Source organism: Carya illinoinensis, chromosome 3 (assembly GCF_018687715.1).
Source record: "Carya illinoinensis cultivar Pawnee chromosome 3, C.illinoinensisPawnee_v1, whole genome shotgun sequence".
Taxonomy (NCBI): Eukaryota; Viridiplantae; Streptophyta; class Magnoliopsida; order Fagales; family Juglandaceae; genus Carya; species Carya illinoinensis.
In genome coordinates, this window is record NC_056754.1 from 1,627,750 (window position 1) to 1,654,530 (window position 26,781).

The following is a 26,781-nucleotide window of genomic DNA, read 5'->3' on the forward strand; positions in this document are numbered from 1 at the left end:
CCAACTTGTTTACAACTCGGTGCACCTGTTCCATGAGCTCAAAGAGCACAACAAACTCTCAGACATTCAAAGTCCATCCCAGTCAATCCAATATTATATTTTAACCATCCATCTACGTCCTAGGAAGGAATCTTTTGAAAGATAATGAATTTAATCAGGGCAAAATAGAAAAATATAAATAAATATGTCAAAGGTTTAAAAGATTTACAATTAGTGTCTCAGTGGGCTGAGATGGGGCTGGCTATCATGCAAAGTCATGGATGCTTGTAAGCCTTCTCTCTGAGAATAGGAAGAAATAGCAAAGTTTTCTGGTTTCACTGTTATAGAGCTGTTAAATTGCATTTGCATATGGAAGTCTATAAAGCAGTATCATATCTGATATACACATCACAACCAACCTTGTAGGAACCATCACACACATTTGCTGCAATTAGAATGACAGTCTCTTGCAAATGGAATCGTAAACTACTTCTAGCATACTTTTAGCATCAACATCCTCCTTGGGCAACTTTAGTAGACGTGCAACCCGTGCAAACCCTGCATGGTGCCTATAATATTCTTGGTCCTCGATTACTTCATGTATGAGCTCCGGTTTACAAAGCTTTGGCTTTGACAAGGCCCACTGCATTGCCCATATGGCCAGTGGCCGCATGTAACCAAGAGCTCTGTATTGGTCGTCGGTGTTCCAAGACTCTGGAGTTTGAAAAGAATAGCTGTTGCCAGAGTTAAATGTAAGTGAACTGGAAAGTGGAGGTCCACATAGGGTGTAGACGTGTATAAAACATAGGTATAAATCAAGGGAAGCACGGGAAAACAAAAAAGATTTATCTCTGAGTTATTTATCCTATTAAACTCGGACCCAATGACCAATCCACTTTCTGCAGTGTTAATGTCTAGAAATAATTTTCTATTATGGGAATCACCATAGATCAATCAGTAAACATCAAATAGCCAAAATCCTAATAAATCCCTTTGTCTTTTTTTCTTTTCTTTTTTTTTAATTATCAATGATAATTGTGCAAGTCAAACACATGTACACTCAAATATACAAATACACATGTATATATGATCATTTTGAGTTGTGGAAGATGTTTTGGCTCTTTTTGCTCTTTTTCTCGTTGCTATTAGTTATGTTTACAGAGAAGGCAATCAATTTGCTGAAGGTTTGGAAATTTGGCTAGCAGCTGGGCATAATGATCTCTTTTCATCCTTAGCAGAACTAACACAGCTTTTTTTAGGCATCTTTGTTCTTGATAAAGCTGGGTTGCCGACTTGTCAACATCTGTAGTTAGTTCCAAAGTTTTCTTTTGTTATTGTTAATGTTCACTGTTGAAAAAGGTTAGCCATTAATTCACACGTACATACAATACCAATGCTAGTGAAACCCTATTTAGGTCCTACCAAAGTATAACACGTTCTGTTTCCATTAAAAAAAATCCAAACGCCATATAGAAATGCATCACAGAGAGGATGTCTGGAATTTTTTAGCCAAATGTATCATTTACTGGCTAAAAACACAACATTAGCTTTAACTTATATTTATAGAAAAAGACAAGTTAGAATGATTTCAGCATTGGAAAAGAAATTAAACAATGTGCTCTATCAGATGGTTCAGCTCTGCTATTACTTTGACACTATGCGCCACAAAAATGCCTACTGGAAACCCAAGACCAAAATCCAAATGTCATGTGCACTTCATGCCAATACCATATCTTCATCAATTAGACTTTGAATAAATAAGGATACCTGATAGTATTTTAGGGTGGAATAAAAGTTCTCAAATTATTGATTATTCATACAGAGACATGTACATCTGTAAATTACATGAGTTTAAATGACATTTTCTTTTTAGATTCCAATTAGTATTGTTAAATTATCACTTGTCTCAAAATTTAAGTTGATGGAAAGAAGTGAATTTAATCAAAATATGTAATGCACCCCTCATGTGTGAGTGAGACTCTCTGTTAATATTTAATTGAAAGAAAATGAAATGTGGAGTCAAAATTCGAACTCGAGAATATTCAACTTACCCTAAACCTTCTTGGGACCAAACTGCTTCATAGACACCAACCGAAGTCTGAAATGCCATTTCCAACATCTCCTCCTGAATCATTGCAGCAGCAACAGAATATGTAACTCCAGACCAAATTTCTCTTCACTGAACTGTCGACGTATCAACCCTTCCATCTGGCAGCATCCCATTCACTGCCCCACGCATACCTCCCTTAACCTTTAGGACATTGAAATTATAAACCTTCTCGAGGGCACTCCTCACCTTGTCTTTTTCGACAATTGGAGAAAGACCACATGCTCTTGCATACCTATAATATCTCTTATACATAAGTCCAAGCTCAAGTTCAAAAAATATGATGCTTAGATAGTTTAAAACATTAGAGGAAAGGCAAACCGAGATCATGATTTATTTCTTTGTTCCCTACCATTATTGTCACTTTGTTGTGATGAGTAATGAGTATATTAGTTAGTTAAAGTGGCGGTTGAACTTGATCATATTTATGCATCATTTTGAGAGAGATGATTGTAAGAAATTTTTAATAGATAAATATGAAGGCACGCCATTGAAAATTCCGCATGACATGATTAAGCGGGGCTGGGGAAATCAGTCTTTATGTATCTCTTTTTGACATTTAAAGATAGAGAAAAATTATCTTCAATAAAACACCATCTATACCAAGGCTTTATGTACAAGAATAAAGTATCAAGATATTATTCAAGAGGATAACTTTCTTGAACAACAGAGAAATACTGCCACCAAAATAAATTTGTAAGTAAAGCAAACTCTGAGCTTTTTAGTCAATTGTAAAGATGATCTGAACACGATGTGGTAATTGTTTTGAGTGTAAATTCAAGGGTTCAAACCTTCTTTCCTTAATTTATCTTTGTAAAGATGATCAATGTAGTTGTATGTAAACCTAGAGCAATAGCATGATGAACCAAGAAGTCTCCAGGCCCTATTGTTAAGAATAGTGAATTACTATTCTCATTAATTGCATTTAACCAACCAGGCAACCATATGCTTCGACCCACATTGCGCTGGGCCGTTCGTTAACTTTCTTGAACAATAGAGAAATACTGCCACCCAAATAAATTTGTAAGTAAAGCAAACTCAGAGCTTTTTAGTCAATTGTAAAGATGATCTGAACACGATGTGGTAATTGTTTTGAGTGTAAATTCAAGGGTTCAAACCTTAATTTATCTTTGTAACTTAGACAACATCAAAGACAGAGGCCAGGAGAATATCAGTTGTGATTTATAAAGCAATCAATGGGTAAAATGTCCTAATAATAGTAGCAAGGTGAGCATAATAGTTTATTAAAAAGAAAAGTTGAAACAAATTTAAAAAGAAAATATGTATTAAAACAAGAAGAGACTAACTAAACAAATAAGATACAATTAATGAGAAAAATCTAGGTGGATCAGTAATGAAGCCAATATGATGGTGAGTATGGGTGTTTGAGATGCAAAATAGAGGAAAAATATATTAATTTGCAAAACTTCATAGATTTTGGACAAGGCACAACAGATATTACCTTTTGACATTATGCTAAATGGTGATAGTTGGAGAGATTCTGGTTCAGCACACTAATATTTAACTGATACCACGGCTCACACATATCATGTAATACCCAGAATGACATTTTTTTTTTATTTGTGTTCGTAATATGTTTGCTTCATATGTAAAATAATGTACTCACCATTGTCCTGCCAATTGATCAGCTTGAATAGATGCACTGAAACTACCCCCACTGTTGTCATAATTAAAGTAAGAACCATTCCATAGTGTGTCATATACAGCTTTTGCCTTTTGATACCTAACCCAAAAGTAATTTGCAGATGCTTTATCACCTACTTCACATGCCATGGCTGAAGCAGCTTGGAGGGCTGCCACCCAAAGCCCTCCTGAATATGCACTCACACCACTAACAGACCATATATCATAAGTCTGATCAGGGAACCCCTCATTCTCGATCATCCCATCTCCATCCTTATCGAACTGATCCATATAAGCCATTGCAACATATACTGAAGGCCAAACAGCTCGTGCAAAATTTTTATCACCGGTAGCAACCATATCTCTATATACTTGGAGAACAAACTTAGAGTTCAAGTCTTTCCACCTATCTGTATTATGCAAATTATAAGCATTTACTTCAAACCAAGGGTCATTGAACCCAATATCATGGGGTACAGCACCTAGAACCTTTCGTTTAGCCAACTTTCCATTACTCATAACTTTCATCCTGTCAGGATCATGCATCATTACTGCTGCTGCAAAGTCTCTTTGGATACTAAGTTCAAGTTTGGGGAATAACATGACTAGTGCAAAAGATGAGTAGAAGTGGACATCGTAAGTGTTCCACATTAGGTATTCAATTCCTTCCAAATAAAGAAGCTGACCGATATTCTCTTCTTCATTTGGGAGCAAATAGGTTCCAAAAGCAGAATTTGACGTTAGTGGAGTATGTACTTGCTCAAGTGTTGCCGCCATCCTTTCAAGGATTTCAATAGCAGTGTCATTTTGATGAGACATATCAGCTGTATTCTTCAGATTTGATCGGGGACTATTAATGAAAAACTTCCTCTCACGAATGGTCCCTAAACTTTGCATTGGAGGTGATCCATCTATGAAGAAGAGAATGTGACTTCAATTTAAAGATCAAAACAAATTTTCTTTAAATAGATTTTAAGCTTCACAAATACCTGTCCAGATTGTTCTCCCAGCATTAAGATAATAGAGCTCATTAAAGAGAGTGACTGGGTACCTGGGGAATAACCTCTAGCCATTTAGAATATGTGAAAAAGTGGGAAGATTTTATGTCCATTTTCCAGCACAATTTTGTATTTATCGTACCATTCAGGCAGCCTTTTGTCATCAAGAACTGGTCTCTGCCATGCTTCTATCTGGGATTCCCATAGGGCGTGCTCTAGAGATATAAAACAAAATACATGTACTCGATCAAATCTGTCCCTTTCACTGACAAATATACTACCATCGGCAAAATATGGTAACTACAAGTGGGAATCCTACACCGTGATAACAAAGATCGGAGGACAAGTATGTTCTCTTAACATAGAGACCATTGATTGACAACAAAGGGGAATATGAAAGATAGCAAGTTGATTACAAAATAATATCAGGAATTTCCAGGGAAGATGTATATTATTTTTCTTAATGGAAATGGCAGATTGTTTTTTGTAACGAAGATTCCTACAAAGGAATAATTGATGTTTCATTAACTTTAAAGATCATTTTCAGAATAAAAGGTCAAACAAAGTCTTAATAAGCATCTACAGAGAATTTCCTAGATCACAAAATCTAACTACAATAGCAGAAAGGTATAATGTTCTTTAGAGAATTCAAATGTAGGTTATGATATATAAAGACATACCAAGTATAGCATCACGTGCAATACTTGCTGCAGCATTCCCATGAGTGCCATAAAATCTGGTGTAGCGCCTGGTGTAAAAGTATTTTGTTAGAAAAAGTTGGTATCGTTTAGGACTGGGTTTTTTCCCATGTGTTATGGAGGCTGACATAACAAACCTGTGGTAAGTCTTTTGACCAAATCTCACTTCTGGGCAGTCCCATGCCAATGAAAATGTGACAGTTCGGATAGAATCAGAAGGAATAGTCAAAGAGGCTGCTATAGCTGCTCCAATAGATGATCCTGGTTTTGAAGGCGTTGGAGTTTCATTGTGGTCAAGGTGATCGAATGACCCATTCTATAAGAATAAAAGTGGTCAGGATTTGTTTGGAGGATAAAGTCATTATAATCATGCTAAAAGTGGATTTTAGTTCCTACTTCATTTTTTGTGTATGGAAAATTATAGCAAGCTTGCTGCTCTACCATGGGTACTCTTTTGTGTTCACAGTCGCAAATAACAAGAACAACTTCCAAGGAAAATAATTTATCTCACCTCAGGTGAAGGAAAATTGCATGTAAATACCGCCTACTATCTTTATTCGGTTGACAAATAACCAATATAAAAATCAAATTCAATTTAGACTACACCCTGTCAAAGGCCTTAAATGTGTACATTTTTCTTGTGTGGAGATGTTACAAGTTTGCTAGAGGTTATTGTAATCAGAAATATACCACATAGGGACTAGTCTTCTTGTCAGTGTCAAGACTTAATTGAGAATCCTCTTCTCATACACTCTCTCTAAACAATTCTCTCTCTCTCTCTCTCTCTCTCTCTCTCTCTCTCTCACACACACATTAAATTAGACAATGAACATTATGAATTATAATTTTTAAGCACTCTTTTCGCAAGCTACAGATTAAGCTAAAAAGAAAAAGAAGATCCAAAAACAACTTTTGCATCAATATGATATCCATAAGTTCCTTTCTGTTTGATGCTCATGCAAAAAGGAGAAGTTCAGCTGACCTTTTTAATTTCATGCCACATGTCTTTAGCTGTGATACCCTGGGAATCACCAGATATCAAAAAGCAAGGACACTCAGAAACGTGAACATCACCTGTTTCCTCTGCTGCGATGGCAAAAGTAACCGGAGGGTGGTCATGTGCGGTCCTGAAAATTCATTCTTCTTTAGATGACGCATCCAGCTATGATATCAGTTATATAAAAAGGGATGTTTCATTTCCAGTTTTAAAAGACTCACTTGTGGTGTAAAAGTACTCCGTGCACTCCATCTTTTCCCCTGGCAGGAGTTAAGTATTGATAAATGGCTAAATCATTATGATAATCTAGAGATCAGGTAGACAACCTAAATAATAGGTGGTATTGGAGTTGAAAATTTCTTATGCCAAAAAAATATTAATTTTATATGAAAGCTACTTATGCATAACACCTGGACACCAATAATGAATGCCCAATACTGGGTAATCTTACACTATCTTTGAGTTGCAGTGGTGACCAGAAAATCCCGAGATCCCACCTACGGAATTCTGAAAAGTCAGGCATAGAAAATTCAGGTAAGATGTATCAACAAATTTCATACGACATGCCAATCTGATAGCTGCAGGACTCCAAATATTACAGTTATGTAAGAAAAAATCTAGAATGATTAATTTTGGGTTTTTACCCAAAACTTGGACCATCTTCTAGAAGAAAAAAATGGCACAAAATTTATGGTCCAGTCTAAAGTGATTATATGGGAAAATATGCACCGAGCACATTTGACCATCATGTCAGCTTCATGTATCTATTTTCTCTTTGACAAAGTATTGATCTTTCCCCTATTCTAGTTCCATATAAAACATCAGCTAGAGATCCTTACTAAACTAAAACACTTAAAAAGATCAAGTGGAATTGGCAGCAGGAAGTTCTTAACTTACAGCCCATGTAAAGAGCAACGTCACATCTGCAGAAGTCTTTCCTTTATTAGATAGCTGAAGATGGCATAAAACGACCCCTTAGAGCTGAAGCATTGTAGAAAAAGCAATTCTACCACGAATGAAATTTCTCAGATTTCTTTTCCTACCGTAAATGTAAATACTGATACAGGGAAACTGCTCTCCTTATAATTTTGAGGAATAAAAGGTGAAATTTGGCGACAAACAATGCTAAGTTCTGGGTCAGGTTCACCTGCTTTGAAAAATCAAATACAAAACACAGAAGTAGTCAATAATAACACCAGTTTGAATTGTTATCTGTGGTAATAAAGTTGGTACCCCCGTAGGTTGTCCAAGCCCTTGGAAACAAAGCTTGATATGTACACTTCTCGCCGTTCAAATTCCAATCCCAAGTTTCAATGCCAGAAGCAGTGCCTTCTCTGCATAATAATTCACAAGTCAATAATGCAATTTTCCCTCAAGCTTTTTAGATGGCATACAGTCATCTCAAAAAATTAGAAGAACAAAAGTCCTGGATGATTTGTGACTTACTTGGGTACCTCTGGGCTCCCGGTGCATAATACAGTAGAATATTTTTTAGCATTAGGCCGTGAAACAAAAACCTACAAGAGTAAAGGACATCCAGAGATTAATAATTACATGAAAAGAAATAGAAAAGACAACTCTGGTATTTTTATTCTTGAAGCCCAATAAATTTAAATTTGAAAATAAGAGGACAGATTTTGTTCATGATGAAATTCACAACTGCATGGTGTTAAACTATGGACGAAGACTTGAAGAAAGAAGTTCCTGTCCCCCCAACTAAAAATATGGATGAGGACGCATTAGTATAATACCTAAGTACAAACAGATAGATACATATGATAAAGTACACATTTCTTCTTATCAGTGATTCTTGGATTTGATATATGAAATTTTCATTTGGCATTTCACTACTTATAGTGATCGCTACTTGCACTCATCCTGTTTGAGGGATAGTGAAGATAAGATATATAGTGGCTGAAAACGATTCAAATCTGTTGATGGTTGTATAATCACTATAATCTGAGCTTGTCCTAGCAAATTCTTATTTCAAAAGGAATTCATTCTCCGGCCATTATGTCATAACAATGAAAATATCTCAGTAGTAAACTCAATCCGATAAGCTATTTCAAGTCAGATCCTTTTGGCAATTAGTGGAACTTCTCTTGGCACTTTCTTATCAATGCAATGGAGCTCTAAGTAGAATGCCTTTTTATGTTGAAAATGATGTTCAGCATACCCATATATATAAACACACATTGTTGTCCTATAGTCTTTTTTCCACTGTCTGGGGACAAGTATTAGATGTATCAATAAAAAAATGTGAGAAATGTGGCATCAGCATATGTAAACTCACAGAAAATTGATTTGCTAACATGGGGTTGTCTTCACATTGTCCGGGGAACAGTTGAAATCGTTGAAACTCACCTCTGTAGCTTCTTCCAATGCTTCCCGCACTACAATTCATGCTTCCAAATATAAGAATGGTATGTGCAGGGTTTGCCTATTTGATCAACAATAGACTAGGAATCTTACAGCAAGAACATTTAAAAAGGATTTTCAAATAGAAATTATTTTTGGTCATGTGCGAATTGAATTGAATGGAGAGGGAGTTATTTGGGGTATTTACAAACCTGGTACAAATTGCACCTAGCAAGATAATGTTAGAAAGGTTTTTCAAATGGAAACTTCCTGAGGTCGTGTCACGTGTGTGAAGTGAATTGAATGGAGAGGGATAAATTTGGGGGATTTATAAACTTGGTTCAAATTACACCCTATTTAAGAACACAATTAGTCAATGAGAGGTCAAGTCTTTCTGCCGAGACACCTCTCTGTGTGAAGACACATCCCTTCTAACCAACCTGCTGTTGGAAGGTTCCAGCAATGAAGTGTGCTCTTGAGCTCAGATGTTATGGTGTGGTCACTAAGATAGGCTAATAGTTTTCTTATATGCGGGAGTTTCTAGATGGTCATAATTCATTTCAGACTGTAATAGCTTATAAGATCTTTGATCCACTATATGGAAGAAAAAGACGAAGAAGAAAAAGAAGAAGAAGAAAGAAAAAGAAAAAAATCCAGTGGCTAAAATCAACAATCAGCAAAAATCTGCTTCCAGTAGTTAAATATATACTCACCCAATACCACCTAAAGGAACACCATGGTGACATGTGGTGGTACGCCTATTGAAAAAATCAAATACTGGCAGCTGATAGAAGGACAAGCAGATGTAAGAAAGAGAAAAGAACAAAAAAAACAGAGAGAGAGAGAGACTGTGTGTATGCAAGATTCAAATGATGAAGCAATTTGCAAAATGAAAAGATTGAGACATAATTTAAGGTGAGCGATATTACCCTTCCTTTGGCTACTTCTTCTTTAGCATAACGCATTAGTCGAAAGCCAAACGGAGCCTTCAAAACCAAATAAAAATATTAGAGAAGATATCCATCCTTCACACTGTAGTTTAAAAAGCAAAAGTTAATCAAATGAGTTAGAATATTTCCAGTCTGATCAAGTTGCCATTTCCCTATTTCCAGAGGTGACTCTCAAGCAGGCAGGATAAGCTATACTTCAACCATCTGGACTTTACTGACACCAGCTCTTCTAATGTTGAGAATTCTCATCGTGACTTATGCACCCCTACCAATTTAATAATTGACGGTATGACTTCACTTATTGTTGTTTTGACCATATAGTAATGATACATTATTTTAACCTGGGAATCAAACAAGTAGCAAATGAGTCCTCATATATTTTATTCTTTAACCATACTACATTACATTCTTTAGCTATACAATCCATTCTGACTTAAAAGGTTTCACAATTTTGGCAGACATCTTTTTTAAGGCAGCATTTTTATTCTCATTCTCCATCTGTTCTATGACTCGTGTAACAGGCCCAACTTCCATTCTTTAGCCGGGCAACATCCTGTGTATAAATCTTTCTAAGGTGCAAAGATGGTTATAAGGGCTACAGTCACAAGCATACCATTTTTATTTTCTCCAGAAACGGCATTGTGAACTCTGAAGGCATGTTTCCCTGAAAATTCAACCTCCTTTGCCAAGTCAGTGGGGCTGGTTTCCCTGGGTCAACCTAATAATGTAAAGAATACACAAACTAAGCGATTCGACAAAAATTTGAAGGAAATGGAAGGCATTAAGATACCTCTGACACATCATTCATCAACTTACGCAAGGACAGAAGTTGCCCACGTGTGTATGTTTTAGTCACGGATCAACAAAGAGCATACCTTGTAATGAGAAAAACTGGAAGGAAGCTCTGTTTCGTCTTCATGTTTGAAACCATTTTCCATCTTTGCTAAGAAATATGGAAAAACATTAGTAGGACATCAGTCGATGAAGCAGTTTAACTTTTCATACTTAGAAATTGTACGTCAATAAAACTTGGTTTGACCTCTCCAGTGCCAATGGAACATCCTAGATAGCTATTATCTATTTACTAAATCATTATACCTAAATAACAAGAGCACAAATATATCTCACTGGGTGGTAAAAGAACATCATTCATCAAAACCTCGTTGCATGTTTTTGTCACCCACAATCTGTCGTATGCTAAACATATTCAATGCACAGATCGAGCAACATGAACCGTCTGATATTTTGCCTTCGCTTCGTAACTTGCAAACAACGGCCTTATATTATAGCCTTCCCTTTTCTCAATAAATATGTTTCCAAGAAAGGCTTCTCCGACGAAAACAAAATAAATAAATTCTACGATAATTTTTTTTCTTCTAGATATGACCATTGACAGCAGAGACTGGAACATCGATCGCTGATACAACTCAGGTTTTTTTCTATTTTCGACTCAAAATTCAAATTATATTTGCAAAAGGCTATATATAGACAGTTAATTTTCACAACAGACTTATACATTGCTGTCATCGATCATCATCTCTTTCGAACAGAATTTTCCTCAAGTTTGCAAACACCAATATTAAGAAGCTAGAAGTTCAAGGAGCATCCAGAAGTGAAGGATTTCGTCTCTCAGAAAGCAACATTAAAAACAGCAACAACAACAACAAAAGAATCATAAACTAGGATCATGCAAATATTGAAGTAACCGCAGAACAAAAGGGAATAATATTGTTATATAAAAGTTATACTCACCGTCTTCACACCACATATCACATATAATTTTTTAATTTTTAATTTTTCTTTCTCTTATTAAACATATGAAGGATCAATGACGAGTAAAATTTAATTAGTTTAAAAAAAATAAAAACAATAAAAATAAAAATAATATATAATATGCAAAAATGATGAACTTCAATTCTCCCATCCTAACCTGGAAGAATGGAACTACTCCTTTGGGACAGTGGCAGAGAGGAGAGAGAAAGGAGCTCTGAATTCAATAGAGCTCTGCTGGATAAAAGCCAAGACAGAAAGCCGCGGAAGCGGAGAAGTCGTTGGTTGCCCGACGTTGCTTGATTTGACATAAATGATGTTTTAGCAGTCTTCCGTACTTGTTTTGAAATTAATTATATAGATTTGACATTTATATAATACAAATTATTTTGTATTTTTTAATAATTATTTTTATTTTTTTCAAATATAATATACGAGTATTGCATACGTCAATACCGTATATAATACCATTCTTCCTAAAATAGATTTTCGCCGGTGAAATTCGACCAGATATTTTCTCAAATGAATGTTGTTTGACTCTTAATTTAAATAATTTATTTTTCTCTTTGATGCACCAGGTGGTTTATTAAAAAATTAAAATTAAAAACATAAATATAAAATAGTAGAAGAAATTTAAACTTTTAATTTTCATCTATTTTATATTTTTGAACGTTATTTTATTTTAAATATATTTTTTTAATATGTGGTATAGCATGGGGGTGAAAACCCGAAACCGACCTCATTGGCGCGGTTTTTGGGTAAAACTGACGAGATGAGATATGTCAGAGCAACTGACCCTAATCAATCGATAGGGAGGAGGAAAACCGTCCGTATCCACTCTGATGGTTTTCTGATAGTTCACGGTTGGTTCTTAATTCCCCTAGCAGCGATGGTTCTCTAAGAGAGTAGAGAGAGAGTTACAAAGGAAAGAGAGTTACAAAGGAGAAAGAGGATGAAAAACTCAAAAACGGACGTGAATCAAGAAAGAATGAGGAAGAAGAAGATCTAAACGAAGTCGTTTGGTTCTAAATCCAATGGCGTCGTTCTACTTTTTTTTTTCCCGTTTCTTATAGATAAAACGACGTCGTTTGCTTTAATACAAACGGCGTCGTTTATATGTGTTTTAAACACAACTGAAAGCATCAAACGACGCCGTTCCACTTAAGTATATGTGGTTGGCCGGTTCAGCGGTTTGAGCCAGCCTCAAACCGTGACCGAACCAACGTCCGTCGGCTTTGTTAAATTTCTGCCGCCAATTGACTGGTTCTTTGGCGGTTCCGGCCGGTTCTAGACTCCGGCGGTCGATCTATATCAGTCACGACCGGTTTGTCAGTTTCTTGTACACCCCTAATATAGCACCACAATTGATGCCACATCAAATAACATATTGACAGATACGGTGCCTTTTTTTCTTACTCTGTCCTAAGCATATTGTATTCCATGCGTGTTGCAGCAAATTGTAAGATACATTGCCTGATTTTATTATATAAATGAGATGAAAGATTTATAAATAGTAATAAGATAATCTGTGAATAATAATAAAATAATTTGAGTTAAGATATTTAATGAAATTTTGAAAAATGAGATAAAATGTTAAAAAAATATTATAAAATTAAAATATTATTAAAATATAGTTTTGATTTTTTTATTTAAAAAAATTGAATTATTTTTTTGTGTTTGAGGGGGAGATAGCACCTATTCTCGATCTATTCCACTTGGACCCCCGTGATGATGGCTTCATTTCTCCAGTCTCTTGCTCTAGAAATCGCAAAAAAAAATGTAGTCACGTTTGATTAGTTAGTTAGCAATAAAGAATGGAAAAATTAACGTTGCATCTAGATGTTAAGTTAATCTTAGATAATTTGAATTAATTTATAAATATTAATATTTTGTAGGTCTTATTAAGATATATTCAAATGTAAATATGTTGATATATGTGTTTGAATGTATGGAATAGGTTGATATGAATTTAACATTTTTTATAAAAAAATTTAAAAAATAGTTACTCCTATCAATAATTAATTTGAGATGAATTAAGATATACTTGACATCTAAACATAGCTTATAAATAAGTTTGAATATAACATTTATGATATTAAATATTATAAGCCATAAATTTATGGTTTTCAAAAAGAGCGTGGCATGTATTGATGCTTTTAGAAAAAATCTGGGAGCAATCACTATTTTGGGTGAATCTGTCACACACATTACGTGTGAACCGGGTTCACTAAAACACTAAACCGGTTTTAAGAATTACATCTCTTAACCCTTCCCCCCAACCTCACAACCCTCAATGCCCTCCTGAAATCAACTCCTTCCCCTTTTATCTTCTTCAACATCCATCGAAGCCAGGCACCACCAAGCATCCTTCGTCTTCTTCGATAGCCAAACCAAGCACCACAGGAACCACAACCTCAGCCCTCCCAAGGAGGCCAAGCCCATCACAGCATCCCTTAGCCAGAACCAAAACTTGAAGAGCGGTAAAATCTCTTCCCTTGTTCAGCCAGAAACCTCCACGTGTCGTCAGCCTTGAAACTTGGGCGTCCCTAGTCTTTCGAGGAAAAGAGCATGGCAGTGAAAATACCTGACGTCAAAGCCAACAACAACATTGAAATAATCGACAATTCTGGCTTTTGAATTACCGGATTTCACTTTGAGCGCGTTTTCCAAATATGCCAAAGCTTTACAGGAGAGAATGCCTTGCATGCTAGTGTCGTCGATGCTAAGAATGCAGATTTTACCCCTTTGGTTCTTGATCGTCGAGACGCTATTATCAACAATGGCTGATTGGACTTTGGCTTGAGCTTGAGGCTAAGTTTCGGTGGTCGAGGGAGCGATCGGCTTGGGAACCTAAAGCTTTGATTGTTGTAGCCGAAGAGGAACTTGCTCTTCAGGATGGAGAAGATTTTGTAGCTGAGCTTGTCGGTGTCCTTAGTTCCTGCATTTCAGACGGATTCGAACCCATTTGCTCAAAAACTCTTAAGGAAGTTTCTTATAGAAAGAAACGCCTCATAATTTTCCCTTCAACGAACCCAATTAATCTTCATTTTAGGTATTAGGTTCCTTCTACTGCATGTCCATCCGTATACACACCTTTAACAACACTTACAGAATGAAACATGTAAAGAGTTTAACTAAGACTCTCTCTCTCTCTCTTGCTCACGCTCAAACATGGTTCAGCAGTTAGAGGTTTTTCTTTCTTTCTGCAATTTTCTTTTTATTGTTACAAAATAATAAGAAAATGAGGTTCAGGAATTTAGGTCTCAAATCTTAATTTTAAATGTGTTTTCCTCCTCCAATTAGAACATTCTATAAAACAACGCTTAGTATTGATAACGATGCTCAATCCAATTTATCCAGCTCGTCCCCTTCAAATAGAACGTACCCAAACAAGAATTTCCAAATAAAGCTTTTTTTCTCCTAGTTTCCTCCTAACCAAACACGGTCGCTATATTTCTACTCCAAAACCAATTATATCTCTCTCACAAAAGTTAAAGAAGAAAATAAAGTAGAGAAAGAACCACGTTTTAGATGTTAAAAAAAAATGAAAAAGACATACGCAGTCACGTAATGAGTGTAATGTTACAGTGGCTACTTTGTAAGTTCTTTTAACCAGGCGCGACATTAATGTATGGAAAAATGATGTATATGCATTTATTTTATAATTTCTTAATAAAACTATTGTTAACTTTTGGATTCAAGCTTTAAAGTCATCAAATTCAAACAAAATTTAAATAAATTTAAAATACTATTAATTTTTTTAAAAAAAGTTGGTGTAAAAGTTATACAATAATTATCTATATAATTTTTTATTCCGCAAGGTACGAGAAGGCTCCAAGCCACCAATTGTTCATAGAGAAGTGATAGTTTCGTGATAATCGCTGCACATAAGTCTCGCGCGCTTCCCTTATGGAGCTTTTCTCATCACACGCGCCGAACTAATAGATTTGCCACCATAAGATCCTTCAAATTTGACTGTTGTGACTACAATGTAATAAGCACCCTACATACCATCATATAATACGAAGTTTATTGAAATTGGTCTAAACTATAATTTGTATATTTTTTTCTCATCTTACTTCTTTTCTTATTATTTTCCTTATTACGTTTTCCATATTTTGTTAAGATACTCTTATATTTAAATAGTTTAGTAAAATATTTGAATCATTGGCGCTCGACAATCACCACCTCTTCTTTGGTTCCTTTGTGGTCTTTCTTCGGCACAACTCATAAACCCTACTTTTTTTACTTTTGCATCTGATTTTTGCAATGATATACAACCCGATGGAGTTCATATTTTTATCTGGTTTTTTATTATAAGAATGGTCCTATTTGATCACAAGATCTTGAATACAAGGCAATGGACTTCCCTATAGCCACTTCAAGACAAAATTCAGTTATTATAATCACCTAGACCTACCTTCATGGAACTACAATCCCATAATCAGGTCATGGAACTACAATCCCATAATCAGATTGACAGATTATATAAAAACTGACACTTTGTACAGCTCCCTCTTAATAGGAAAGGATGTGAAACATTTATTTGTTTTCGGTATCTATTTCTTTTTCTTTTATACAGTGTTGCATCAATTAAGAAATTGTATTTGTCCCCCTACCCATTATTCATGTATTTCTGTATTCCTTAATTATAATATATTGTGTTTGTTTAGAAAAGTGCTAGTGCTAATATGCCCAGGTTTGACAATTAGGTGTACCAATAATGCAAATTGTACTTTTTTTATTTATTTATTTTTTACTTTCCAATATTTTTTTAAAAAATCTATCAATAGTCATTTTTTTAATTATTAAATAAAAAAATTAATAAAATAAAATAAAATATATAAACCATCTAGAATGTCACCATTGATATGAACGCCTACCTAAGGAGTAGGAATAAAGTGACACAATCGGGCCACGACACTTGTCAATTCAGTCACGAGTGTCCTCCTCAATACCCTAATATCCATATATATATAAATTACCTAACCCCGTCGACTTCATGTGCAATATTCTTATATAAATCAATTAGACGAGTCTAAAACAAAGAAACCACTTCAAATAGATACTGCCAAAGCCCCCAACAACCACCAATTAAATTTATATAAACTGGTCTCCTTCGACACGTCGGATTGTAAGGACAAGTGGATAAACTCCAAAACCTTTCAATTCGATCAATCTCAAATTGTCAAGTGTTGCACTGTGCAATGAATCACGTTATGCATCATCGTTGTTATTATCAATGGATCGCACAAGCTGGTTTACGTGACACACCATATTTCATCCACAAGAAGTCTTTTTAATGTTGCTGGGTTTCATGTGGATGGTATTAGACCCCAGGAGCACCACTCCAGATTCTTTGCTAGAGCCATAGGACAGGGATCGCCACTGTTGCTGGACCACTCGTCATTCATTGGTTGATGTTTTACGCTCCGTGTATTTCTTGTTGTTGACTACAGCTTGTTGATAAGAAAATGTAATCTGAACTTTCTGACTTCTCATGGATACTTGAAAGTCGAAACTCATGTCCCGAACATTGTATTTCAAGCAAGAATTAATAATATCGTTTACAAAGGTTCTGACCATCATGATCAAATTCTCACGAGATTTTCCTGCTCGTTGAAAATTTGCCCTTTTGATCATGAAATCGCATCAGTGAGTTGCTTGGAAATTTAGTTTCCTATCAACTTGTAGAATGCATTCTCTCCTATTATATTTTGTTGAATTTACTTTTTTTTTTTAAAAAAAACATTTAGAAAAAAACGGATACCGGGCTGGAACCAGGAACCCGCTTATCCGGATTCCGGACCGGGCCAGAAAAAATGAACAAGCCTTCAAAATAAAACTTGAGTGATATAAAACTTGTAATTCTACTTCTGATGATTATGGGCTGTGAAGTAGGCCTGTCTCTAGTCCGACTTATGGTTAGGCTGACGGAAAATGATCCCATTGAGCAACAGCTAGAACATAAAGAGCTACCCCAAGCTCAAGCCCAAAAATAAGCCCAAGCCTAAGCCCACACATATTACGGACATATACAATCCCTTTGAAGTTTGCACGCTAAAGAATCATCAGCTCCCTTCAGATCCCACTACAACGTAACGCAAGGTACGAAGTTTCACATCTCACCCTCTCCGTGTTATCCTCCGATTTCGTATACAGTTTCTACAACTTTCGCTCTTATGTTCTGGTACTATTGTTTTCTTCTGGCTCTTCGGAATATGGTTTCTGTTTTCTTTTGGGATTGTGAAGAAACGGTAATTTTTAAGTGTGGCTGTTGGATGTGATTCGGAATCTAGGAGCTCGAGTTTCTTCTGGCTTTTCAATTTGGTTTCTGTGAATGTTAAAGTTGTATCACATTGAACTACTTTTCTGAGTTTATTTGATGCTTATCATCGGAGGAATGTTCAGTGAGGGATGCTGATCGTAATGAGGAGGTTGGCTACCCTGGGAGAAGAAGAGAAGAAACGGTGTTCTGTACGAGAGAAAGGAGGGAGACTTTGGAGTTGATTCTTTGTTCTTTTTTAATCCCAGTCAGCATTTTCCGTGCGGTGTATTTTTTTTTTAAAGGCTTCTGTGGAGCGGAATTGGAGAAACAGATCAAGAACAGAAAGAAAATGGATTCCTCAAACCTCACTACGCTTCTCGAAGACGAGACCCCAGAGCAGCAAACCCAGCGACCTGTCTCTGCCTTCGCCTCCAAGCCTGATCGCCCTCCTACTCAGTGAGCTCCCCTACCTGCTCTAAGCCTTCAGATCAATTAGATCTTACTCTTTTACCATTTTGTTTTTAATTTGTGGTCTTTTTTCGCATTCTTTTTGTAGGAGTTCGTCACAGAAATACTCACCGGTGGATTGGTCGGGCTATTTTGATCGAGAGGATGACATTAATATCCCGGAAACAGATAATGTTAGTTGTGGATAATTCTGTTCATCCAGGCGACATTTAATAGAAAACAAATTGGTTTGGTTTTATCGTCTTTCTAACATGTTTTCTTTGTGTTAATGACTTTAGGTGTTTCATGTATATATAGCAGGAACAGAAGGGCCGGTTGTGTTTTGTCTACATGGAGGTGGTTTTTCTGGGTATGTTTCTTTGTTTGGTATTCTTCAACAAGTTAACAACACTACTATTGTTATTGCTCATTTGTAAATACAGTTGTGCTTTGGTGAACATGAAGCATGATTTTGATAAGAAAATATTTTTGCAGTATACTGGTTACAAAATGAATGCTAGAATTTGTGGGTCTTTGTATACAAGTTAGTGAAGAGTGTGCACACCAACCGTTTGGTACGCACAAACGTGTGCACTCACTTGTATGTTTGTATGTATGTAGGTATGAGTTCATTTGTTGTAAGCCAAACTTTGGTTGTCTGACAAGGTTATACCACGCGGTTCTCTGGTCAGGCTTTCATTTGCGTTAGCAGCAAGTAAAATCAAGGAGAAAGCTCGAGTAGTGGCGATGGACTTGAGAGGACATGGAAAGTCTGTGACAGAAAATGGCGTTGACCTATCTCTTGAGGTATAAATATAAACAGAAGAAATTGTAGTCCACAAGTCATGTAATTTAGGCTTTAATTTTCAATTCTTGAAGTATAATATTCGTCAGTATAGTTTTTATAAGCTATTCCTGAATTATAATTTTATTAAGTGCAGACGATGTGCAATGATGTTTTGGCTGTTTTGAAAGCAATGTATGGAGATTCACCCCCTGCAACTGTGCTTGTTGGCCACAGGTAATTTTTTTTTTTTTTTTTTTTTTTTTTTTCAATCTAACGCTCTTGGGTTGTATAATTCTCTTGCTTAGTGGGAATCAATTTCAAGCATGAGAATCAATTTCTTGGTGGACTTACCGAAAAAAAGAATAATTCTTATTGGAGAAAAAGGAGGATGAGTGGTGGTTTAGTGTATGGATGCATTGAATTTATCTATCTTGTTTTCATTTACAAAACTGCAAAGTCTATCAATTATTTGTTTAAATTCTACTATGATTGTCTTTACTATTGTAAATTGGACTAATGTTGAACTCATACAGCATGGGTGGTTCAGTCGCTGTGCACGTTGCTGCAAAGAGATTGTTACCTAACTTGGCTGGGCTGGTTGTTGTGGATGTTGTAGAGGTTGCTTTCTATAATATACCCTTGTCAGCATTGCCTTGTAATTATTTGCTTATCAGTAGTAGTATATTGAAGCCATGGTGACTGTCCTTAAAAAATTTCAGGGAACGGCAATGGCTTCATTAATTCATATGCAGAAAATCTTATCAAGCAGGATGCAACATTTTTCAAGCTTTGAAAAAGCGGTACCAGTCGTCTAGTGTTTTATATTACTTGATATATCTGTTGAGACTGTTGTGGCTTTGGAACTTCTTCATATAAGCGATTTTGTTCTTTTTATGGACTTATCCCTTGCATGATTAGCAATAAGATTTGATGTTGTGTAAGCAGTGGATAAAAATGAGAAGATTTTAAAATTATCGAGTGGCATTATAAGAAGAAATCTCAAATTCTCTTCATGGACCTGTATACTGTCCCTCACAATGAAGTGTGTGTGTGTGTGTGCTATTTGTTTGGGATGGCTATTTTCACCAGTGACATTTGGCTGTCTTAAGAATGTGAGTTTTTCTGTGTAGATTGAATGGAGTGTAAAAGGAAGTTCTCTGAGAAATGTGGATTCAGCTCGTGTGTCCATCCCTTCCACATTAAAGTATGATGATGCAAAGAAATGGTTAGTGATTCTATCATTTTTTTTATAGGCAAAGCAAGCATACATCATTATTAGTTGAATATATGGAGAGATTCTAGGTTCCACAATTTTATCCATTTACATGATTAGTAGTTGCCTAGTATTGTTGATTCAGGATGGATTATTGTCCTGCACCTCACACTCACAGTTCTAATATTGTTATGCAGTTATACTTACCGGGCACGTCTAGAAGAGACGGAACAATATTGGAGAGGCTGGTATGAATAAATATTTGTTATTAGGATGAAGGTTCACTAAGTTTTCTTGGGATTATGCTTATTTTATCCACTAGTGGGTATTGTACTTAAAACCTATAACTTCTATGCACATAAGGGGATATTATCTCGGCTTGGATGTTGTGGTTGAACTGTTTTCCACTGGTAGTGTGTTAATATTTTACTCATTGGACTGACTAGTGAAGTACCGTAGCACTTTCGTGCTACATATTGTGGCATAATTCATTTTTATTAATTCGATTACTGAAACCAGTGTTAATACAGGTATGAACGTCTTTCAGATAAGTATCTTTCATGTTCTGTTCCAAAGCTCCTGCTGTTAGCAGGAACAGACAGACTGGACAGGTTCTGTACTTTTAACTTGCTTTATGAATTTACTGAGTTTTAACAAGTTCATCATACATTGTTATGCATAGTTATGAGACTTTCTGCAATCCAAAGAAGGAAAGAACAAGAGGAGGAGGAGGAGGAGGAGGAGAGGGGGGGGGGGGGGGGGGGGGGGGGGAGGGATTTTTCTCTTTGATTGTACATGACATCTTCACAAATTTAACTGATGCATGGTATGATGACTAGCATGAAGCTGAATATCTTATGTGCTGAGTACACTGCAATTAGCACAAAACACAGGCTTTATGCTTTCAATAATACCTTGAAACATTATCTAGATGATAACTGTTCACATGGTAAGCCAACCTTTTTACATATGTAGGGAAACAAAACTATACTGGAAGAAACGGTGGTAATGCTAGAATAGCAATGTGATTATTAATAATTGCAATATATGTTCAAAGTCAGCAAAATCAGATTTAAACAAGATTCCAAGTTGAATTGGGTTAGCTTGGCGTTGAAATACTCAGCAGATGCAAGGAATCTACCAAAAAATCAAGTGAAAAATGTAGAAGTTTCACTTTTTAAAGCTATCATGAAAAAAGAAATTAGTGGAAAACTAGGAAAAGTACAGGAAAAACCGGCTGTCAGATTCAGCCATAAATCTGGAAATTTAAGTAAGCATGATTCTCAGATAAAAACTGCACTTGGGTTTTTCCCTCGAGTGATAAAAGGTGAGGTCTGTGTTATTCTTAGGTTCAACGCTCAACAAGAAAAGAAAGAAAATAAGATAAGAGTTTTACCAAACATAAATTTGGGACTTGTAGCTTTGGTTTTGTCCTGTTGGCCCAAAATCATTGTACAGAGATAGGGACATAGAGTTCTTGAAAATAGCTGCTGAATTGCATATAGTCATAATGGTTACTTGTTTACACTTTTTTAGCCACGCTGCTTTCCTTTATGATTTTTTTTTTTTCTAAGAGCTTTCCTTTATGATTTAAAATGGGAAAATGGGTCATTTTTATTAATACCAGGCAGGCTTGTCTTAGCTTAAATTTGGTCAGTTGGTTTTCTGAAAAGTTCTCTGGACTGTTTTGTAACAGAGCTCTCACAATTGGTCAGATGCAAGGCAAGTTTCAAATGGTGGTCGTCAGACACACTGGACATGCTATACAGGTTACTAACGTTATTTTCATGCCAGGTCTTTCTTTTTTCTCAACTGCTTTTATGTTTTGCAAAGTTGTAACTTATGTGTTGCAAATTTTTGTAGGAAGATGTACCTGAAGAGTTTTCTAATCTGATCCTGAATTTTATCTCTCGTAACCGTATAGGCCCCCATGGAATTGAGGTTGGTATATCTTCTGTTACCGAATAAATAGTGTGGTATGCGGGAAAAGGATTTGGTTTGATTTATTCAAAATCCAAGAGACCTTCAAGGTTAAATATAATAATAATAGTGATTGATGATGATGAAGGGGGCTTTGTGTAATGTCTCCAGGCATGGCATGCCACTTCAAGGGTTCCAATTCCAAAGCTTGAGGTTCACTGAGCTACATGCCTTTAATGTCGAGGGCATGCTTTAGGTCTATTACAATTCTGAGATGATCACACTTCAATACCTCTCAAGCAAGGGTTCCAAGTTGGAGGAAGTGTTACAGATACTTAAACTAGGGCTACTTAGTGGCTTGCCTCGACTAAGACATGCACCATTAAATTGCTTTTTGTTAGCAACAAATGCAATTTGATTTCGTGGTTAATTTATGAAGGTTTTTAATGGTCCCATTGTACACATGTAATGTTTTTTTTTCCAGTGCATACTTTTACTGCAACAGCACATGCTTTAAAAATGTGCTAGATTGTAGTACTGCTCATGAATTCGATTGTCTTTTCCTTTATAGTTGGCCCCATCAGTGCTTTTTATGGCTGTATTCATATATAACCCAATTTGTGTTACAGATACCAGGTCTCCGCCGGCCATCCCAATCACAACCATGAACAAAGATGGATTATCGAAGGATGACAACACCCTCCAAGATGACAGACTGACGGCATAGTACCGGCATTTTCTTCAATAGTTGCACTTTCTGTTCTCCAGAGTTTTATTTTATTTTATCAATGTTGGCAGGGTGTGGTGGATAGTCAGTTTGGAGATGTTGATCAAATGCTTATGGTCCATGGAGTTTAGGACATGAATTTTCTGAGATGTGCCAACTTTTTTGTAAATATTTGCTGCAGATATACCATTCCAGAGGCTCTATCTCGATTTGCCTTCATGGCTACAACTAACTATTAAAGAAACGATACAAGGATATTTTTGCATGCAATGTTAATAACATATTGTGTATGCTTTGCCTAAGGTAATATATAGACTATGAGCACTTACACAGCCACGTGCTACTTTTCACGGAATGGTGAGAAGTTAGTGATATTTTCTACGACCGGTAAACGCCATAGCCACGAGATTTCCTCCACAAAAAGCCAGTGGCCATAAGTGATACATTCAGAATTAATGCGCTGGTTATTACTCTCTAAATCTGTGCGGAACCACGAGGCTACCAAACAGCTAAACTTCACAAGTGATGATTTCTATTTTATCAAGCACAGATGCCGACTAGAAATGGGAAACAAGGCAAACGCAAACGCAAACGCAAATGGGGGGTATTTTCCCATTCTTCCTTTCACCGTTTTCAGCTGCAACTCAAAGGACAACATAGAAACCAATAATGACGCGACAGATACTGGGACCAAGAAGCTAACTAACTAAAAAATGTTTCTTTCATCCAGATATTCATGAGAACCTTACAAACGGCTAAATGGAAATTAATGTCGCATTTGCGGCTTTGCCAATTACGGAACCTGTTGAGATGCAATGATAAATGACCAAAAGATCATATTACAGACCTACTTGGTCTATATTATTGGTAAAAAATAGCACTTCATCCGCACTGTGTGAAACAAACTCCAACAACTGCAAAATGGAACTAGGAAACTAAGGTATGGAGAAGTATTTAGGATGCAGTAGATTCCTTCAAATATGAAATAAGGTCTGCACGGTCCTGTGGCTTCTTCAGTCCCGGGAAGACCATCTTAGTTCCGGGAATGTACTGCACAAAAAAAAGGGGCCACAAGAATCAGTAGTGGAAACCAAAAAACATGCAACCAAAAATATTTCTTACAAACAGAGCTATACACATTCTTGTCTTTCTTGTAAATTTTCCAAACTAATTATAAAACATTAAAAGGAATACAGAACTTTAAACAAATTCTATTCAACTTTATTCTGTGTAAGTGTGCACTTGTCTATTGTTCCGATTAAATTGATAGGGAACAAGTCTTTACTACATATGCTTAAAAGCATCAAGGAACAAAGGGTCATAGCCGTAAATTATTTGTCATTAGTTAACCAGATTTGGTGATCTTTTATCCACACAATTAAGTTAATTTTTCATCATCATCATATTCCAGTAAAACTAACCCATTGCTCTCTCAAGAAACAAAAAAAAAAAAAAAAAAAAAAAAAAAACAAACAACCCATTGGATCTGTATTCTAAAAACCCTGTAAGAGAAATAATTTCTTTTTGTTGAGTGCTAACATAGACCATTTTACATGGAAAAATTTAGCACTCACCCCAACCCACATTTTTGGTCATGTTTGAAAAGTCCAACTTTTTAGGACATTATTTGATGCATTGTCTTTCCAATGAAAAGGTATGAGTTTCTAATAAAAAAACATTAAAAGCAGTATTAGACTTTCAAGTAATGAAATAGTGAGTTTAGGAAAGTTATTGAAACCTCCTTTGGGGACCTTTCACAGTGAGCAACAGTTTGAGAGGAGTCTCATGATAAAATAGAGAGAAACATTCATATGAAGCTGAGGGAATAGTTAAGGAAGTCATGACATAAGCAACAAAACATCACAATAACGTCAAATGCATACTAGATCACTGCATATTAGTCCATGATGGAAGTAACTTATATTTCATCATTTCATACCTTCTTAGGGTTCAGCAAGTAATCATATAACGTCTTTTCTTCCCATATCACAGCCATGTTCTTGTTAGCAGTAGAGTATGAGTACCCAGCAGTTGTACCAGACTGTCGTCCAAACAGGCCATTCAGATTGGGTCCTGAAAATTCCAGACGGTTCATGTGGATGAGTCCAAAAATTTGAAAAGAAAAAAACAGAAAGGAGTAAAAAGAAAATGATTTTGAAAAATTGAAAGCCCAAAAAAAATCCCAATTTGATAAAATGAAGAGTCCATCTGCAAACAATCATAAGCAATGACCGATCTAAAAATAAAAAATCAACAAATAACACTGGCCAGTCAAAAATGAAAAGCCACTATATTGCTTTATACTTGAAATCTTTATCCATCGTTGTAATGGGTTTTCCAAGCATCCCTCTTTAAAGGTCAGCTTATTGCTTTAAACTTCAAATCTGGATCAGTCCAGAATCAAAGAAAAATTTAAGGCACCTTCTTCAATTAGAAAACACTAATTAGGAATAATATACAAAAACATTTACAAGTTTTGAATGAGTGACTTAATCACTAAAAGGACACCAAGCTTACGCCACATAACAGTAAAGATGGAAAAGGAATCCATAACCCCCACATATATATGAACACATACGCAGAGAAGAACTGTGATAGCAAGTTTAGAATCAAAATTGCAAAATTAGCCCTCTGTAGAGTTAAACATCAAGTCAGTAAAGCACAACTGGATGCTAATTATCTCTCATATATTCAAAAATGAAAAAATATAAATCGAGGAAAACATGACATGGTACAGGTTTCTAATAGTATTATCTTTTTATGAGACCATAAATGAATAAAATAGAAAAGAAAAATTTATATTTAGAATATAATAAACCTAATTCAGCAATTCAACTTATTCCAAGTAATTTTTTTTTTTTTTTTAATTTCCGGAAGTTCAGACTTCAGAGCTAAAACTTAATTTTTTATTTTTATTTTTATTTTTAAATTTTGAAGTTCTCAAATATATTTATTGACCTTAAAAATCAGTCAGATCTGAGCATAATCTTTCACCTAAATCTTGAAAATTAAAGATACTATTGAAATAAACCTAAAATACATCAGGTCCGAACAAGAAACAAATACCGCCTTAAAAAATGGGAAAATGTATGTAATAAAAGCTAATAGGAATTAATCGAGTCTCGATTCATCAGATCCAAACAAGTCACAATAAAATCGAGAAAAACTATATACATAATAACCGAATCACCAAAAAAAAGAAAAGAAATAAACACGCTCGTGGCGCACAGAGATGAAAGATTTACCTTGCTTGTGACCGGCACCTTTATCCACGGTGTGGCACTGAGCGCACTTGGTTCTGAAGATCTTCTCTCCTACCTTTGGATCGCCTGGCGGAGCTTGATCGAACGACGCCATTTCTCTACCGTTTCCGCCTTTTCCTTCACTTTTTCCTTCCAAGGAGGCCGAGAATGTTGAAGAGAGAATTTAGAGCGAAAGAGAGGTGTTTGGTTCAAAGTGTGCGTTTAAATTGAAGTTCCTAGGTTAAAGGAAGCTACGTACACGGAAACGAAAGAATATTCGAGAGCAGCTTGAACGTTTGGCCTGCCACATGCCACTCCTTTGGGGTAGATGAGTGATAGACGGACGACATTTATTTGAGGTTTTGTTTTGCTTTTCACTCGACACCCCTAACTTGCACTGTTCATATTAGGGGGGTCCGAACCTAGGCACCCCCGGCCCTCGTCCATGCGGCGGGAAGAATTTTATCCCCGCCCCCAGCCCGTCCATGCGGGGGCGGGATACCCCATCTGGTAGTGAGAGTGCGGGGGTGGACTTTACTCCGTCCGTCCCCCGCTTCTGCTAATTGGGCCTTGGCCCATTTAAATTATTTGGATCATTTTGAATCCAAATTAGTTTTCTGGGTTTATAATGATCTAAAAATATAATCTAAGTCTATTTTTTGATTAAAAATTTAAC

General features: G+C 35.9%; 3 protein-coding genes across 4 annotated transcripts; 1 reads left to right on the plus strand and 2 right to left on the minus strand.

The window, feature by feature from the left end:
* Positions 1–149: 149 nt before the first annotated feature.
* On the minus strand, positions 150–11,831 carry LOC122302358 (non-lysosomal glucosylceramidase-like). The gene is made up of 20 exons (XM_043113570.1): positions 11,662–11,831; positions 10,607–10,674; positions 10,345–10,449; positions 9,711–9,767; positions 9,495–9,565; positions 8,717–8,816; positions 7,870–7,940; positions 7,657–7,757; positions 7,467–7,573; positions 7,321–7,374; positions 6,875–6,930; positions 6,645–6,683; positions 6,409–6,553; positions 5,564–5,742; positions 5,409–5,476; positions 4,871–4,943; positions 4,720–4,781; positions 3,714–4,641; positions 2,031–2,321; positions 150–713 (listed from the first exon to the last, which is right to left on the minus strand). The coding sequence occupies exons 1-19, from the start codon at positions 11,810–11,812 to the stop codon at positions 2,156–2,158; spliced, it is 2,601 nt and encodes an 866-aa protein (XP_042969504.1). The 5' UTR covers positions 11,813–11,831; the 3' UTR covers positions 150–713; positions 2,031–2,155.
* Positions 11,832–17,450: 5,619 nt separating this feature from the next.
* LOC122302359 (protein phosphatase methylesterase 1-like) lies at positions 17,451–23,170 on the plus strand. 2 transcript variants are annotated; one of them, XM_043113572.1, is made up of 14 exons: positions 17,451–17,609; positions 17,913–18,225; positions 18,326–18,410; positions 18,516–18,586; positions 18,909–19,023; positions 19,158–19,237; positions 19,537–19,621; positions 19,723–19,803; positions 20,134–20,228; positions 20,414–20,464; positions 20,747–20,827; positions 21,913–21,985; positions 22,080–22,157; positions 22,766–23,170. In XM_043113572.1, exons 2-14 carry the CDS (start codon positions 18,119–18,121, stop codon positions 22,802–22,804), a joined length of 1,041 nt encoding a protein of 346 aa, XP_042969506.1. In that variant the 5' UTR covers positions 17,451–17,609; positions 17,913–18,118; the 3' UTR covers positions 22,805–23,170. The 2 variants fall into 2 exon arrangements, with proteins under 2 accessions (XP_042969506.1, XP_042969505.1); XM_043113571.1 differs by having other exon boundaries at positions 17,562–18,225.
* Positions 23,171–23,562: 392 nt separating this feature from the next.
* On the minus strand, positions 23,563–26,443 carry LOC122302360 (cytochrome c). Its single transcript, XM_043113573.1, has 3 exons — positions 26,109–26,443; positions 24,803–24,936; positions 23,563–23,913 (listed from the first exon to the last, which is right to left on the minus strand). The coding sequence occupies exons 1-3, from the start codon at positions 26,218–26,220 to the stop codon at positions 23,818–23,820; spliced, it is 342 nt and encodes a 113-aa protein (XP_042969507.1). The 5' UTR covers positions 26,221–26,443; the 3' UTR covers positions 23,563–23,817.
* Between the last annotated feature and the right edge of the window lie 338 nt (positions 26,444–26,781).

What these genes read in the sequence shown, in the direction of transcription:
- LOC122302358 (XM_043113570.1), bottom strand. Translation starts at nt 11,812, where the DNA reads ATGTCAAATCAAGCAACGTCGGGCAACCAACGACTTCTCCGCTTCCGC. An exon ending in GTTCCTTTAGGTGGTATTGG is followed by an intron (nt 8,817 to 9,494) that starts GTGAGTATATAT and finishes CATGAATTGTAG; the next exon opens with TGCGGGAAGCATTGGAAGAA. An exon ending in TATCAGTATTTACATTTACG is followed by an intron (nt 7,375 to 7,466) that starts GTAGGAAAAGAA and finishes TGCCATCTTCAG; the next exon opens with CTATCTAATAAAGGAAAGAC.
- LOC122302359 (XM_043113572.1), top strand. Translation starts at nt 18,119, where the DNA reads ATGGATTCCTCAAACCTCACTACGCTTCTCGAAGACGAGACCCCAGAG. An exon ending in ATATCCCGGAAACAGATAAT is followed by an intron (nt 18,411 to 18,515) that starts GTTAGTTGTGGA and finishes TAATGACTTTAG; the next exon opens with GTGTTTCATGTATATATAGC. An exon ending in TTTCAAGCTTTGAAAAAGCG is followed by an intron (nt 19,804 to 20,133) that starts GTACCAGTCGTC and finishes TTTTCTGTGTAG; the next exon opens with ATTGAATGGAGTGTAAAAGG.
- LOC122302360 (XM_043113573.1), bottom strand. Translation starts at nt 26,220, where the DNA reads ATGGCGTCGTTCGATCAAGCTCCGCCAGGCGATCCAAAGGTAGGAGAG. An exon ending in AGGTGCCGGTCACAAGCAAG is followed by an intron (nt 24,937 to 26,108) that starts GTAAATCTTTCA and finishes TGGAATTTTCAG; the next exon opens with GACCCAATCTGAATGGCCTG. An exon ending in ACTTGCTGAACCCTAAGAAG is followed by an intron (nt 23,914 to 24,802) that starts GTATGAAATGAT and finishes TTTTTTGTGCAG; the next exon opens with TACATTCCCGGAACTAAGAT.